The sequence below is a fragment of the Papilio polytes genome, unplaced genomic scaffold (genome assembly GCF_000836215.1).
Source record: "Papilio polytes unplaced genomic scaffold, Ppol_1.0 DF820711.1, whole genome shotgun sequence".
In the NCBI taxonomy this organism is placed as follows: Eukaryota; Metazoa; Arthropoda; class Insecta; order Lepidoptera; family Papilionidae; genus Papilio; species Papilio polytes.
Genome location: NW_013528493.1, coordinates 303,339 through 321,656, shown reverse-complemented (window position 1 = coordinate 321,656; position 18,318 = coordinate 303,339). Strand labels below are relative to the sequence as shown.

General features: G+C 32.7%; 2 protein-coding genes across 2 annotated transcripts in view; both read right to left on the bottom strand.

Moving 5' to 3' along the window:
* Window positions 1-4,600, bottom strand: part of LOC106110239 (laminin subunit alpha) — a 28,800-nt gene extending 24,200 nt beyond the window's left edge. The window contains exons 1-2 of the mRNA XM_013291983.1: window positions 4,341-4,600; window positions 1,471-1,617 (exon numbers count right to left, since the gene is read on the bottom strand). Of these exons, the coding sequence (XP_013147437.1) occupies window positions 1,471-1,617; window positions 4,341-4,535 (342 nt within the window). The 5' untranslated portion in view covers window positions 4,536-4,600. The remainder of the gene's footprint in view (window positions 1-1,470; window positions 1,618-4,340) is intronic.
* A 395-nt stretch (window positions 4,601-4,995) lies between these two features.
* Window positions 4,996-15,359, bottom strand: LOC106110203. The gene is made up of 14 exons (XM_013291934.1): window positions 15,218-15,359; window positions 14,672-14,749; window positions 11,137-11,299; window positions 10,586-10,757; window positions 10,321-10,459; window positions 10,150-10,254; window positions 9,691-9,879; window positions 9,369-9,601; window positions 8,932-9,123; window positions 8,469-8,717; window positions 7,029-8,394; window positions 6,345-6,941; window positions 6,050-6,263; window positions 4,996-5,941 (listed from the first exon to the last, which is right to left on the bottom strand). The coding sequence occupies exons 1-14, from the start codon at window positions 15,227-15,229 to the stop codon at window positions 5,220-5,222; spliced, it is 4,431 nt and encodes a 1,476-aa protein (XP_013147388.1). The 5' UTR covers window positions 15,230-15,359; the 3' UTR covers window positions 4,996-5,219.
* Window positions 15,360-18,318: the final 2,959 nt, after the last annotated feature.

Sequence of the window (18,318 nt, the reverse complement as noted above, 5' to 3'; positions counted from 1 at the left end):
GCCGTATAATAACGGACGTCGTAACATCGCCCTTAAATATTAGTTCACGGTATAAAAGTTTTATTATCTGTAGTGTGCTATCGCTGCCCACAGTGTCCTGTATGAGTAACAAAACACGCATGAAATGACTGATGAAACTACTACACTGGTTGCGTAAATGTTCACCAAAAAATATTTATTTGTTACAAATAAAGTTAAACTAGTGCATAATGCATGTTTTAAATGCCTTGATGTTTTGAAGATTGAAAGGAACTTATAAAACATCATTAAAAGTTTTTGTATAAGACAGTTAAGCTATTAATACAAGGATTAGATTATTGTCTGGTTATGGCATTATGGAATTAATAAATTGTGGAATGGTGTATAGATGTCAAGAAACATAGTTAGTAAATATTACATGTACAAAATAAAGGTAGAAAAGCATAAAAAATATTAATAAGTTACGCGCAAAGCAATGTAGTACAGGATAAGGGTTTAACAAAATTATGCGGGTTTAAGATAGTAAAATTAATCATACAAAAATTTCGCTTGTCTTTCGCTTTCATTAAAATGTATAAAGAACTCATCTCAAAATTCGCTAAGCAGGCATTCAAATAAGTATCCATTGACAAATATACAGCTTACAAAAACTATACAGACAGTATGTATTTATTGTACACCCACACAAATATGTAACCAGAAGGAAATCAATCTCCTAGTAAAATCATTGAATCTGAAAAAGCTTTCCCTTTACATTAGTTTCAACGCTTAGCAGTTAGCAGTTACATTTAGAAGTTTGTCGTCATTAAATCTGGTCTATTATTACTTTAATGTCTCTAACAGCTTAATGTGAGGTAACGTTGGGTTCAACGATCTAACAGTATCGTATAATGGCACTATTTCGGGATCTGGGATACTGCGACCAGCATAGACGGAAACACATGAACAAAATTACTTGTTTTCACAACAAAATTGATATTTACTCCTGCGTGTTGTAATAAATATGTTAAGAGAGAACTGCAGCTTATTTTTTTGATTTAAAACATGCTCTTTGTTTAAGTTATATGAAGTATGGGCAAATGGTTTGTAAAACAAAGAATCAATTTTGTATTCTTATGTTATGTAAACATAAAGAAAGCAAAAAGGATCAGAGAGATAAAAAGTACGTCGTAATCATAACAATAGACCGTTAAGCACTTAACAAATGAATGATATATCTTTGTTATTGTTTGCAATTACATCGCTAGGATACCATAAGATAATAGAAAACAAAATTTTGGCAAATATTCTTGAATATTTTTTTAATTAATCCGTGTTTATTTCCAGCTTCCATACTTCGAACTTATGATTTTTATTGTATTTTTATATCTATAACACAATATATTCTGTTGTAACATTTAAACCAGAAGTCTTTGTATAGCGATCACTGCTTACTAACCTTAAATATAAGCGTAAAAAGTGGTAGAGCTATGTGGTGAATAAGAAACTTACTTGGCCGAGGTCAATAGTCAAGTTGACTTCGTTGTACTTCATTCCTCTAGACAGGGGCGGACTCTGCCACCAGGTCTCCATGCTGTCAACTGCGTACTCCGGTGGATGTTTCTTTGCTTCATTGTTAGCATCACAAATGTCGCAAACCTGATAATAATTATAGTATTAGGACTCAACTAATATTCCTGTCAGATTTTCGTAGCTAACCTTGTTTTAGTATGTTTGTTGTACATATATCCCGTATGTGTGTTACGTCTTCGAGCCTATATGTATATCTTTTGCACTGACATTTCAAAGAGATATGGATATTAAGTTTTGAAATTATTAACTACCAGTTAAGGTTTATACAAACATGATTAGTTTTTTCACTCTTGTGTTAAAAACTGCATTAAAGTCAATTACCAGAATATTTTCCTATACAAGTGGGGACAGTGTCAATATTTCAGTGAATTTTTATCTTTTATCTTTCCACTTTCTTAACAAGAAAGGGATCTTTTCAACACACCCAATAAATCCCTTCATTCACAAACTCGTTCTTTTTCGGTACACGCGAATAGCATGTGCCTACAAAAAGACCATTCAAATTTGAACGGCATTGTGTGAGATTGGAGCGAAACAAAAGATCGGTATAGGTATGGATGCGCAAACGCATTTGGCCACCACATGTCCGCAAAAATACATAGAGTCGTGCCGAACACAAACGACGTTCCCCGAATTGTCACGAAGACATTTAATGGGAGTTGTCTACTCCTAATTTTTTTTTATCTAGATATGGTTAATTGGGTTGGCATTAGTTGCTAATGACAAAATATCGTACAGTTTTTTTGAATAGTCGTACTTTATTTAGGTTTTAAAATGTTTGTAAGAAAAACAATGGCATACCTTTTTAATTTGGAAAAGTTCAAATTAGTTATAAAAAAAAACTAGGAATAAACTTAATGATAACTCTAACAAACATCCATCCATCCATGTAAACTTTCATGCTTATAACATTAGTAAGATGTAGTCTTGTAATGGCGAGAGAAAACTTTTTTGAGTTTTTCCATACAACAATACAAATGTTTCTATTTATGTTATTCTTTGCTAACGTCGATGTACACATGTGCTACTGATATGTTTTAATTTCCTCGCGGACATTGTCGCGGGCGAAAGCTAGTTTCATTATATTTTTCTAACACTTCTCACTTATTTGTCGTAATGGTATTTCATTTTTATACTATTACGTTAAAGTGTAATGGCCTATACAAATGTTCTGTTAACCTATGAACTCACTATCTCTGGATAACGATGAATGAACTTTTGTCGTGAAGTTTGTGAGATATACATACCACTTTGTTACTAATTTACAATTCTAAATTTTATGTTAATTCTATTTAACAAACTATACAAAAAGATTCATCTCAATACAACAAAATGGAACGAAAAATTTATAGATGAATAGGAGAGCGTCAGCGTTAGTTGAAGATCTAGGCGGCTAGGGGTCAGCTACTATTAATATGGATCTAACTTTTGGAGTGTCTAGGGGAACAGGAGCAGTCCCCTCTCCCGTAGGAGAGTAACACTGGGAACTTTTCTTAGCAAACATTTTTAATAGTTGTGTTATGTAGGTTCGATGTTCGTTTACGTGGCTCTTTGACTTCTTGTATTAAATATATGTGAAGTTGTAAATTCGAACAACTATCAGAACCGAGAAGAGACATCAAAAGCTAGATTTTAAAAACAGGATTGGTATTAAAATAAAAATGTGACCAGTTGTACCGGTTCTAATAGTAAATATTGTATCTGATGACATAATTCAGTTTCATCTGTATATTATTTTATAGATATGCTAATGATGTGTCCTGAATAAACACTTCTATATTCTTTGGTTAACAGATCGCTGATCCCAGCGAAATGGGTATGGATGTTCATGTTTGAATTATTGAGAACAGTTGAATTGAATCAAATACAGTAAAAGTTTCCTCAATTAAAAAAAACTCAACTGAATATTCTGTGTAAAGGTTTTCCAGTTGGGGTAATTAATATGCAAAGGTAGTTAGTGCACCCGAAAACAAAAATAAACAGATTTAAAGGTCTTTTTTGTTAAAATAACTGCAACTTTACGTTCGGCACTTTAGTTAGATTCCCTAAGGCTTACGCTATGCACGGGCCTTTATTTTCTTGATAATACGTCTTTATCGCATCATAATTAGTTATGATGTCAGCCAAGACACTCCAGAATACAAGGTCGCAACGGAAAAGATATACGTGAGAACGGGAATAACTTTATTGTCCGTTATTCTTCTTATAAGAATTAAGGATAGAGAATAATAGGTATTAATAACAATAGAGGTCACATTTTAAAAGATCCACATGAACTGGTTTGTAGGTTTTGGTTTCGTAATGAAGAGGCGACGAGACCGTTTCCATTATCAGTATGGTTGGCTAACAGGACGCGACGCTTTTGAGATAACAGTGTTATCGCAAGTTCCCGTTTAGGCTGCTATTGGCTACTCTCGCTGGAAGCTGCGGCTAACTTTATCAAATTATGAGGAAATGAGAAATAAAACTTTTTGTCTGGTCGTGGTACCCTAATATGTAATTACATAGAAATTCTATAACATATAACATTTGTATTAATAGACATTCAATCATCTTGCGATAGGAAGATTTGCAACGTTCGTAAATATAATCTAGCACAATTAAAAAAAGAAAAATAGAATTTAAGCATGCAACTTAATTTAGTATACAACAATTAAAATAAAAAAGATATTCGTCTGCTTAAAGTCACGGGCGGTGCGCCATATTGGCACATAAAAAGGTAAACAATAATATTATTAACTGTCACAAAATTCTTAGAAGGTGAATGAGTAATAAAGAAAAAAAAATACCTGTCCTTGTATCACATGTTCGTCGTGGTCGGCGTTGGCGCCGGCCAGCTTACAGTACAGCTCCGAGCCTTCATCGCCGCACGTCGCTGTCGCGGTAATTTTCTTTCCGAGTGCTAAGTTAAAGTACGGGGGTGTCAATATTTCTGCGCGCGCGACGCTTAAACATAAAAATAGGAGCGCGACAGCACGCTCCATGTTGCGCGCACGCCGGCCAGCCACCGAGTGAAGTTCCACGCGCCGATACTACGCCTCAGGGTTCGGGAAGGGTAGCGTACGATATTTTTTTTCTACTAATTCAGAGAAGAGATAGCTTGAGCGCCGACCTGTTTGTGCATATGATCGATTCTCGTTCTCGGATGCAATCAATTCATAACTTATTATTTTCGTAAAATTAACTGTAAACCTTAAGAAAATATCAGAATGTGTCATGATGCATGCAATATGCAAAGAGACTCGTCTTAAAATAACTTTAATGTTACTATTACTACTTAGTAAACATTTTTGTTAAATAAAAAATAAATAACACGATTCTATATAAGTGTACTACTCCATATTTTCTATGAAATAAAATAAATATTAAATAGGAAAAATTTTAATTGATTTACAATAAAGCATTACTATTACACTACAATTTTGTGTGCATTTTGTGCGCTAATGCGTGAATTACACAATTTTTTTTAAACCTAGTGGTGTGAAAAGATTAAAAACTCTTGATTTAAATTTTTGTGTTTAACTAGGCACATAATATTCAAATAGTTAAAACAAGGTCAATAGAGAAATTTAAGGAATTGTCCATAGACATTGATGTGAAGAAAGTCTTAAGAAGCTGAAATCTACACTCAGCGGGCAAAGCAATACGTAGTACAATATATTTCATAATTATATTGAATATTGATATTTGTATCCATCTTCAGTTTTCTTTTCCTTTGGCGTTTTATTATCATTTATACTGTCAACACTGCTTTGTCTTCGGAGTGATTTTAAGTCTGTACTACTTCTATTTGTCTTAGATAACTCTTCCTTTGGACTTGAATTTATATCGCTTCTGTTCTTTTTCTGCTCACCTACAACTTTAGGATATTGTAACTGTTCGTCGTCACTTTCTGTTGTACTTATAGTTATTACTGGTATAACAGAACTTATAGAATCTGATTGTCTTGAGTGTGTGCTTGACTCTGACGTTTGTTTTCTATTAAAACATTTTTTTCTACCGTCATTGTTACTGTTCGATTTTTTAATTATAGTTTTAGATGGAATTGATGTAAACTCCTCCTCAATGATTTTGTCCTCTTTCAATTTTTCCATAACAGCTTTCTTTTCAGTACGTTCACATAGCTTTTCAATTTTAACTTTAAGACAACCTTGTTCACTTTTGTATTTCATAATATCGTTATCATTAGACTTGAATTCGACGTTAGACTTCTTCTTGTGGTCAGATATTTTTGGAACTGTCGTATCTTTCGTTTTTAATGTTTCTTTGGGTAAGATTTCATAGAAGTCAGTGTCGGTATCACCATCGATGTTATATGAAGATGGCAAAGTGATTTCCACTTCAGGCTTTTTATCTAGTGCAAGCCCAACAATTTTAGCGAATATACCACCTGGTAACAAACAAAAAAATAGAAATATTGTAATATTGGGAATGAATGAATGAATAGATGAGTACCGGAAAATAATTAAATGTATGCACTCAGCATAGAGTTTATTACCTTTACGTTTTAAATTCTTCGAATGTTCTTTATTTTCTTCAGCCGCCTTTCTATCATCCGAGTCAAAAGATTTAGAAACTGGGAGAGCTGGCAAAGCTTTCTTCCAACGTGAAAAAGGAGTGTTTTCAACATTAGATGATCCTGTACGTCTTCTTGTGTCCGCTAATTGAAACATTTTTCTTCTTTCTTCTGTTCTTTCACGTCGCAATTGAATCTAAAAGGTTTATTATTTTAAGGCCCAATATAAAACTAAACAAAAATTGCCAGAATTAACAATGTCAATAATTAACCTTACCTTTAAATCATTATTAGCCTCTCGTAACGAGTTAGTAAGTGACGTAAGATAATATATAATTAGTATTAGAAGAACAAGTAATGGAATGACTATTGCGGGCGAAGCAATGTATTCAAGAGCAAAATTTAAGCTTTTTGGGAGTAATTTGTAAATATTGTTTGTTAAAATGTGATAAATTTTTTCATATTCCGAGAATGGGCCACAGTGCCAAGAAGGCTTTACCCACACGATCGTGTATCCAACAGGTAAAACACAGAGAAATAGCATTGTTAATAATAACGCCAAATAAAAATTATTACTTTTAGATACCCTGAAGACAACAGCGTGTGGAACGTTACAAGTCATAACAGTCCACGATCTTAAATACATTAAAGTCATTAATTTAAAAACATTTAAAATAACAAGACCAGGTGAAAAAAACATTCCCATCCATACCATTCCCTGGTTGTTTATTAAATGCAATATGTTTTCGGCAATTTTAAAATCACCATATTCTGGAAATTTCTTTTCTAAATCCCAGCACCAACATTGGTTCATGTATCGGACAAATAAAGCTCGGAAGAAATCTAAAAATAACGTTCCAAGTAACCCGACCACCTGGAAACGATTAGTGAAATTGTATTAGGTCGTACAATTTAAGCTTCTTAATAAATTTGTAAAACAAAATAATATAAACTATGTTACCAAATCCATAACGGTTAGTTTTACCAACTCCTGTCCAAACATTGTTTCCCAGCACAGTTTTAGTAATTTCTTTTTGGTTTCTTTTGTTAAGTTATACATTTTTCTATTATTTTCGTAGTATACTTTATCAATAGCAGTGAAGTTAAATTGGTTTGTTGTTACATGTTTTTGAGTTTGTCTATACTCGCACTGATTGACATAACATTTAATATCAGATATGGTACAATTGGACATAAAAAACACTTTCGTTATATTTTTGCCATTACAATTAAACGAACAATTAAATGAGAGGTTTCTACAGTTGTTTAAATAACTTATCATAGTTGTTGTTGAAAAAGATGGAATTATCGTCTCATTTTGATCTTCTTCCCATTTGCTTTTGTCGATAATAGTAGTATTGTTAAAAATGTTATTTGTGTACATATCTGAACGTTCATAATTCGGATAATTTGTTTTTTCGGTAATTTTTGTTTCTTTGGTAGAACTTAAATTTATATCATTGTATACTACAGTTGTGACATAAGTCGTTACTGAAGGTAAATTAATGCTTTCAGACCTTTCTACTGAATCTTCTGTTGTTAGTTTTGTTTCACTTTGTAAACTACTTAGAGATGCTGGCGCTGTATTCCAATTAAAATAAGTATTCTCTGTTATTTCATTAATAACATTTGAATCAGTTAGTGTCGTTGTCTCTTCTTTGTCAACATACTCAGCAGTTGTTGAAACGAAATCATTAGTTGAGTTTGCATCCGAGTAAATGTCTTTGTATTCGTTTGTAGTTAATCGATCACTACTTGATAACGAACTAGAATCCGTACTTGTATCAAAATATGTCGTTTCATTATTTTCAAAATCTTCAGTTGTACTTTCATAGAACAGTACAGAATCGTTCGTCAACGTACTTATGTTTCTTAATCTATCAAGTTCTTCCATGAGCAGTAAAATACTGTTATCTATAGTTCCTTTGTCATTCATAATTTTATTTTCATCTTCCTCATATATTTTTAAATTTTCCGGTTCAATTGATTTTGTTTCTTTCAAGAACTTTTGGGTTGCTAAGCTTTTAATCTTTGTTGTTGGTTGTGATATTACAGTTGAAGTAAAGTCAACCATAGTACTTTCTGTTGGAACTTTATCTGATGACGATAGTAAATGACATGGCAAACATGGTATAATAATTTCATGACACGTACTTGAGACGCTATTTATTGATGATCTACCTAAATCTATAGCGTTATCCGCCATAAATGACGCATTCATATTAAAACTTGGTTGTAACGAATCTAATTCAGCGCTCATGCCTTGAATTTTACTAAACAGAGCAAAAATTAGAGAATAAAGGTTCAGTAAATTTAACAACATGATTCTGAAAAAGATGTATTTTAATTAGCCTCAGATTCGGTAGTTAAAAAGTATAAATGATTTTATTAAAAAGATTACCTTGCCAATTGTAATCTTAATTGTTTTCGAGGATGATTGTGTTCTAATAATCCCAATAAATCAAAGAACACTGGAAAGGTTAGTGAGATTGCAGTCACTACAAGAGTTGTCTCATTCTCTCTTAACCAATTTCGAGACTTCGAATTATCATCAGATCTAGTTACGACTGTTACAACAACGTATGCCGAGAGGCCAAGAAGAATGATAACGCAAATAATAACGAGCGCCCGTAGCGAAATAATACGCCAACTGTAAAAAATATGTAATTACTTAATAACTCTACTTCACATTAAGATCACTAATTATATAATCAATTATTTTTGATAGTGGATACAAAAAAAAATTAAGCTGATCAGGTATCGAATGTGATGTGAAATTTCTCTGAGCACCTAATTAAGACGGTACTTCAGAGAACATACGATATTTACATGACTTTAACTAAATATTAACTCAAGATACTCACTTTCTAGGGTCTTTCTTTTTCTCAGCTTCCTCTAACAATGCCTCTTTAAAACCAAGAATAACAGATGCAATTCTATTATGAGCTGTTTCCGCGTTACCTATCATAAAGTCCCATCCGGTGAAAAGTTTCCAAGAGAATATGCATTCATCTTCTTTCTCTGATAGTTTGGACATTCTTGAGTTTTCAGCCATTCTAAAAATAAATGGATTTTAGAATTGGATATCAAAAAAAACAAAGGCCGAACTTATAAGTCATCGTAATATAAGCACATTCGAATAAAACGTGAAAAGGATCTTAGGAATTTTCATAACGAAATCTGGAAGTTTGTTTCGCATAAGTTATTTAAATACACAACAGGGAAAATGTTTCATGTCACAAAATGAAACTATCGAAAGGCCCGTCTTGCATCGTATCCATAAAAGATATATTTAACTCACTTCCTCAATATAGCGACGAAGCTATAAATGTATACAACTAAACCAGTAAGGAAATAGGCGAGTGGCATCCGATATTCTGGCCTTTCTACATTGCTATAATATCCGTAGAAAATTGGGGAATATTTCAGGACCCCATCAAACTCCCACATAGTAAGTAGATTAGTTGAGTTGCGACGTTCTTCTTCCATAATGATTTTCCTCTCGCCATCTTGCGAAGGATTTGCCGTTAAATACTGTAAATTTAAAACCTTTATTGCTACTTTTGCTCAAGTATCCGTATTACTCAAAAATAAAAGTCAAAATGCTTTATATATTTGAATACCTCTGGTGTGATGACAAATACAAGTAAAATGAAGCCGATGACGAGGTTTACCCAAAAGAGCCATCTTAAGAAAGTGAAATAGGACGCTACAACCGATCCGAAATGAGATTCGATTTCCTTGATGCGTAGTTCCCAAGGTATAAGCAAGTTGGACGTATTGGCCGCTTCCCGTTTTAGCTGCTGCCATTTCTGTACATATAGAATTACATCACCATAAAGGCCGCTTTGTTATTCATTTATTAAAATCAATCCTTTTATTATTACACTAAATTCTTATAGCAATAAATATATTTTTTTATTTATTGTTTTGTTGTAGTCTGTTATGATGATTATACTTTAAAAAAACTTTGAACAAGCCTTATTTGTAAATATAAAGTAGTTGTAAGATAAAGGCGATAGGAAAATTATTAAGAGTTGACAACACTTTGAAACCACGATGAAGTGAAAAAAGGAAATTACCGTAGCTATCAGTATATTGAAACGAGCGTAGATATCACGCGTGCTTTTTGATTGTGCAAGTCTCTCCTGTAATTGGCCCTCATGCCGTTTTATATAACCTTTAGCCTGTAAACCAAGAGTTATATAAAAAAATGTTCTTCAGAGGTACTGTTCGAAATTGAAACAAATTACCTGATGGACAATCTTTAACTTGCGTCGCATGCCTAAAGGTTGCTGCTTCACGGAGCCAAGCACTTCTTTGTGAAGATGAATGTTCTCGAAAATCTGCTCTTGTGTCACCAGTGGTACTTCGTCAATAGAAATCGCTGTACTGTTGAAAAAAATATTATTCTTATGTTAGGAGCACTATAAATAGAATCAAACATAGCGACAGAAGACTAAGATTAATATGTAGCTATTTTAATGGATTAACTTAGTTGCCCCGTATTGTACTTACTCGCCGGAACTGGTGGTAAAAATCGAAGAACGCCTCCTAGATCGAGTTTCATCAGGTAAGAAGGGAGATGATGGTCTCCTGCTACGGCCTTTCCGGGACCGTCGCACGCTCGCACGTCGCTGACGCAACACTGCGCTCAAGCTTGCGGAGTAATCTTCATCTTCTGATACCTCTAGTGGTAAGAAAATATGTGTCGAATAAACCAGTAAACAAGACTAACAAGCAGGAATCGCGCCAAATCGTCCTTAATCTCACTTTGAAGTGAGTCCTTAATCCCCTTTGAAGTGTTATGTTTCATAATTACGTTTCTTTTTAATTATTACAAAATGGTTTTAAGTACATAGAGTATAACACTTAATGTAAAATCCATTTTTTCACATTGTAAAGTGTAAACACACTTCTAATTTTAAACGTTTTTAAAATTTTACAACTTACGTTATACACGGAAAATATGCTCCAACTTTCATTAAAAGCTTAGTTTGAGTTTAACAATTAAATCATACATAATTTAATACAATAGTTATTGATAATCAATATAATTTACTACTTACCTCCAGCTGTTGGTGAGAATTTGACTTCATTGCTAATCGGTGTCTCCGATGGTAGATGGAATAAATTGACTCCAGAAGAAGTCATGCTGCCAGGGTCGGCCCAGGTCACCGAGAGACGGTCTACTGAAGGCTGCGGTGACGACGGTGGACGATCACATGAACCCTGATAGGCGATACACCATTACTATTCTTGATTTTTCATATTTTTCAATAGAATAATCGGAAAAACAACTGCGGAGAAACTATTAAAAATTATACCTTTTATGCGTTCCATAAATACAAGAGACAAAATTAAAATTATGTGTCCAACAATAGAATTATAATAATAATATTTTAACAAGTGAACTGGGCTTATGTTTTGTTTGTTTTTATGTAAAAAAAAAAAATATGTCGTGGACATGGCAGGTCCTTTATTAATGGTTAGTTTTATATTCCACTTTCATTACTCAAAACATGACAGCAATTACTATGATTTAATTGTTTTCTGTCCGATGTTAATTAACTTTGTTTTTTTACAGTGGCATTTTGGAAAACTTCGTTATTACGTAAAAAAAAACATAACTAATTCTTAATCTCAAAAAGATTTATTCTATTTAAAAACCAAAAGTTTCTAAACTTTCTTTTGTTCAAAGTTGGGAATTACTTTTTTATTTTTATAATAGAGTTATATTATAGTAGTTTTACTTTCACTGACCCGCAGTTTTTTCTAACACGAAAAGTTGTGCACTTATCGAAGTGGCGGCAGCAGTTGAACTGTCGTTTCCGATAGCGAACTGAACCTGGGCGAGACATCGCTTACCGACTAATAAATCACATAGTTAACGATTATACACAGGTACAGGATTGATAGATACTAACAAAATTAAAATTTTGTGTAATTTTTTTTTTAACAATCAGTAAAAATCGCTATTGTTTTAGAAAGAGAGTCTTTTCAAAACTACAAAGGCGTTTTTAAAAAATTACATCATGTTATAAGTAAAATATTTTCTAAATCTTTTTTAGAATGATACTAATTGCTAGAATTTAACATGAAAATAAAACAGAATAAATCAAAATAAATACTAGGATGTTGCGAATCCAATGATCAACATTTTTATTTAATGAACAATTTTTTTTGTATTCATATCGATAGTTCGTAATTTTATAATTTATGTGACATTATTACATTATCTATAAACTAGTTTTTATCTATTAGTTATTAAATTGTTTGGTATATTAGGAAAAAAACAACGATAACCTTTTTGAACTTTAACGCTATGTATAAATTTTGACATCATTCAGTTACACAAACGAGCAGTTGAAGTTATGTGTTAGCAATATATAAAATAGCTGAGGTTTTTTGTTATGAATTTATTTTAATACATTACTAGCGGTTTCTAAGCCCAATACAAACACGAATCATCAAACTAAAAGTAAACCATGCAAACGAATTTACATGAAAACGAATTCTTAAAAAATCTAACCAATATTTACTTTTATAAATTCACAGAGAACAAACGAATTGCACATTGACATAGATTTTATTGTTGTTACACGGAAGAGCTGTAAATTATGTTTTTTTTTTTTTAATTTAACTAGACCATAACAATATGTCATAAAAATTTTAGTTTTTTGGTTGTTAATTAGAAATGAATTTTCTATGGAAACAAAAGGTGTTCTTGAGAAAACCACACCTCAGTTGGTGCCGTGACCGAGAGCAGTCAGTCTTCCATGGGAGTCAATGAGCGAACGCCAATAGTTAACTCTGATTAACTATGCTGCCAAGGGCTGCCGATACTGACAATTAATATGATCAAGACATAATTTGATATCTCGTAAATAATTTTGACAAAATAAATAATAAAATAACCTCTTTATTGTCATCATATTAAATAATTTCAGTGTCTCATTAAGTAATTATATTAAAAAATTATAACAATGGGCTCAAGGCTCAGCGTGAACCACATGGTCAATGCCTTAGCCAAATTTTTAGCCTGTCCCTGTGGAGACTGTGGGCCGCGTTATTGAGTAGCAGTAAAAGTTGTTAATCACCATAAAATCAAGCATACTACAAATTAAGTCAGGTGTCATTGAGGAAAAATAGCAAATTATCATTTATCAGATATTAAAAATGGCACGGCGTCGCCAGCTAAAAAGCCTCCTAGCAAAAAAAGTAAAAGAAATTCAGTTTATGAGGATAAGAAGCAATGAAACACGGCAGCTTATTTCTGTTCTCTTCACAAATCTAAACCATTGGTGCGTGATCAGTAATCTAAATATTATACAATAATAATATTTTGTTCTTAGGCAAGTAACAATAATATATCATACAAAACAACCGCGATTTATATTAACACAAAAGGTAATTAGTCAATGTTACGTACTCTGCACAAGTTTTAGTTAAGGTTATAAAACAAAAACTAGGTGTGAAATAATTAACAATGGTAATTTGAGAGGCAGCCCTGTTCATTCATTCCATTAACAAGCACACCCTCACAGCCCCAAACCCCATTTGCGTTTATATCAGTCACCATAATTAAGAAGTGATTTTTTTTGTAAATGTCGGTCAAAATCGAATTGGAAATGTTCATTTACATTAACATATTAGGTTTTATTGTCTATTAAATTACCTTACTATAACCGTGGCTTTTCACTGTCGTAACAAGCCGACCAAAAAGTAATTAGGTGGATGATTTCTTGCTGCTTATAGTCCATTGAAGTATTCTTCTGATTTCATTGGACACAAATGAGGAGGATTCGCTTTTAGTCATATTTTATTTGATTTGTTTGCGACAATATAATTTTGTTTCTAGTGCTAATGTTACACTTGTGAAGTTTCTTTAGCATGGTCCTGCTGGTTAAAAGCCATCAAAAAGAGACATCCTAGTTATTATTGAATAACTAGCCTAGCATATTTCTAAATACAATTTTATTTATAAAGTTTAATACAATGAACTGGTGTATATATTTGTTAAGTATAATTTTCTTTTTCTTTCTTTTCAGTATTCGAGCATCAAAATCACCGTTTACACGAAGCTTTCGTGATTCACGCGTCATTCTTTGATACGATTTATACCAAGCTTTTCCATGAAAATTAAAAAGCTAGCATTTAAAACCTTTATAACGCGTTAGTTAACTATTGTGCTTCGATTAATTGATGCAAATTCGCTGCTATTTAGCGAGGCCGTACCGCACCCTGATTGCCGTCCTAATTACAAATGTTTTGTGGTCGGTGTTTTGTGGCAATTTTCTTTGAACTGATTACGGACATATATTGCACGGTTAGGTTTAAACAGTAGCGACGTGAATTACATTCTAAATAATCGATTCAAAAACAAAAATGAAATTTGATTCGACGTATTTATCTACTTTCTTACTAAAATAGATGGATTCTAATGTTATGAATAGTAACACCATCTCGGAATGAGAGACTTTATCTTTTGCTCCATTTAAGTATATTTGCTTCGCTCAATTAATAACTTAAATTAGCAATGTCAATAATTGAATTGATGATATCCTCAGTAACAAAAATACCAATAGTATAAATGTACCTTACCTGAGGCGTTAGTTCCGACTTCGATTCCACCAACACTCGTGGACGAGGGTCCAATTTAAGAATACCCTTCTCCTTGCCCTGAATTAAAAAAACATTAAGTTATATTAGAAAATGCAATAAATAGGGAAGATTATTGTAGAATAATTTTGTTTCTAACGCCAATACCCTCTTAGTTTGAGAAACTTATGGTAGCACGTTCAATCTTGCCACTAAGCGCTGGCATCGTGGAGTAATAAACACCGCTTACAGTTAAATAATCAAAACCAATAAATATTTTAATGAAATACGTATCCCAAAAAACATTTATATTTAACTTAAACATGGATTTTTAGAAATTCATAATTGTGTTGGGTTTATGATCAGAAATACATTTAAAATACATGACGCCTTGTTGAAAATAATGAAAAATGCTATTCAAATATCTCTCGTGTCTTGAATTAATACTGTCTTACTTTGTTCTGAAGCTACGAGTACGCTTGTTGCAGTCCTATCAGTTGTATCTAGAACCATAGACAATTAAGAAAGCTGTCAAATCAGTTATGTTACCTTGGCATCCATGTTGTCAGGCAAGCGGTCACCGTCAGCCCCAGACGACAACTGATGCTCCACCCGTTCAACGCGTGCTAATAGGTCAGGTGGCAAAATGCTCTACCAACGATTATCCTAATTGTCAACTGAGGTATGCTTAAAAAACACAATAACAGTCGTTTCACTTTGTTTAATTGCTTGTTGGCAAATGCACCTTGTGCTTATGACCTAATTAGATTCACTATCTGTTCAATATTTCATATGAATACGTGTTGTTCTAATACGTATGCGAAAATTTATCATTAAAATATTAAAGTTAATAAAATATATCGTTCAATATTATTAAGACCAGGCATACACTACATTATATTTCTCGTTAATACACGACTCAATAGACTTGGTAGGAGATCACTCATTTGTACCATACTCCTAGGAAAAGTCACCTCTAACTATTTCGCTACGGGAAACTTCCTAGTTTCCGGCGCCAGCTCGATGTTTTGAGTTTTACGCATGTTGTTATATCACGACAACATTATTGTCTTTATATTTTTTCGCGAAATCATTATTTATTGAGGCAAAAAAAATATTAAATTTATGAGTTACAGTCTTTCACTTCAGAGTTAATAGTAATTAACAAGTAAAGGTGCGCAGAGTGTTGGGCTGTTAAAAGGGGTGAGACATCAGGGCTCGCGTTTCACTGCCATCAGCTTTGTTGACAATTTTATTGTTGAAGCGAACACTCTAAATATAACACAAGTAACTTAAAAGTTTAATTAGTTATAGTTTGTTTGATTACCAAGTTTCAACTTCTATTAACTCATCAAGACTTTAGTTGTGTAGTCAAACTGCTGGTTTGGCAAAATATCTCATTTAGATGGAGAGTATTCAACAAATAACGTCCCTGCCTCCAATCGTCTTCCACGTTCGACTGTCTATAGAAGAAAGTAATAACTCTTCAGGTTGGTTTTATAAAGTACAGCAATTTTACATACACCTTGGATAATGTGCAACATTTTTGTCTTCTCCTATAAAATGTCAATCGCCGGATGTCACGCGGTTTATGAAATGTCGGTATTTATAGTGTCACGTATAGTTGCGTATAATCTTAGGTTAATGTTAAATTTGTTAAATTAACAAAAAAAGAGCTTCTAAAAAAATTGACATGATTATAACAAAGTATTTCACAGTAGGTACATAAAGTTCATTGACCTCTGTTATCTCAGCGTTAGATGCTTACAGGCGTATTACATTACAAAACCCGCTTCCGTAAACGCTTAAAATTAGGTTCCTTGTTATCATTGTAATAGCTTTATATTGAGTCACTTTAGTGACGGTTAACTTAAAAAAATAAGAATATGAAAACATTTTAATCGTCCTCTGTTCGGCTAAATTTATTGAAGAACCAATTAACTATCGACAGGCTTATTTTTCCCTGTGCTTCCATTTCATCTTCTTTCGAAAAACAAGGATAACAATATTTTTGTACACCATTCATTATTGGTTTATTAGTAGGTAGGCATTTACTTAATGGATTCGTTTTAATTTGTCAAAAGACACGATGTAGCAAATGCCAGATGTCGACCACATGTAACATTTAAAGTAAATAGACCATCGAGACAAATTTCCTGTTAAACATTAAATTTTGGATGGATGAATGTTATAAGTATGGTGTGGTGTACATTTTATCATCATACATATCTTGGAATACTGACTTGAGCTATACTATATTATACTATTGGAAATTACATCGCCGTAGTTTGCTGACTGCTCTCATTCGCTGCCGTTTCCCGTTCGCTTTGCACAGGCAACAGTTGATTTCTGAAACGCATATTTCGGCTACAGTTTTTAAACTTTCAGTTGAAATGTCATTATTTTTTTTTATTTTCGTAAACATTCCTTTTACAATTCGATATCGCGATTTTAAAAGAGAAGTATCAAAATATCATACCATAGTGTCGTAAATTTTAATTGTTTTATTTTCAACTAGCTTTCGCCCGCGACTACGTCCGAATGGAATTAATAAAAAAAATAAAGCAACCTTTATGTTTTTTCAGACTATATCCTCCATCTAAACTTTGGCACTTATAATATTATTATGATATACATAGGTTTCTTTATTTTTTGTATTCTTATGAGAAGATCGAGTAAGTGGATGTAATAATGATGCAAGTTCGTGGAATTGGTGCTCTTGAGATGAACGAGATAGAGACCGTTGAGTGAGGGAGATGCCGCTATCCAATGACCTAATGCACTCCTCTGCGACACTGCGTCAGCATCGTACTGACTGTATTCAAGTAAGATAGTAGGTACAAAACAAGGAAATGTACTACTTTTCACTTATCATACAGTCGCTATCAGAATTTTCATTATTGTCAGTGTCTATAATAAACTCTTACTATAATTATCTTTTATAACTGTATTTTTATAAGTATCACCGACATTTCGCGTAAAGTATATAATCCAGAATCGTAAAAAAGTAAACCTTTTGTTTTTTTTTTATAATTCTACCGCGCCCATATAATGGCATTCTGGCGGAGAACAAAAGCTTAGACCTTTTTCAGGTCCGTTCACAAAAACGGTTGCTATGAGGCCACCAAACCGCGCTTAGAAATGCGTGCTCCCATCAAAACAAAGATTAAAATTTGGTTTTTAAGTGTAGTTATTTATAAAGTATTTTTTAAATTATCTTGACTTAGAACAAACACTTTTTAACCCATGATTTTAGCTTACAAAAAAAAGCGTGGATCTCCTTTGTTGTTGCTTTTTGTTCCTTATCTATCTATAAATTCTTGTCAATTAGGGTTACTCGTATTTCCGACATTAAAAGAGAATTAATAATATATCACGGGTTACATTTTTCGGTTAAATAGATCGTTTGTAAAATAAGGCAATGTAAATCTTACATCCAAACTTTCATAATCTACGGAACCAAGACTTTTTGAAGTAGTAAATGTTATTTAAGTGCATTTTGTTGGGTTACCCACTTTAAAACTTAATAAATGTTAAGAATATCAAATCAAAACATTCTCTGAGAGACAGAGTACTAGCATCTATAAAATGAATAAAGGTAAAATCATTTGGCACTATAACTGTTCATTGATCTTTGTCGCAGTGTTGTG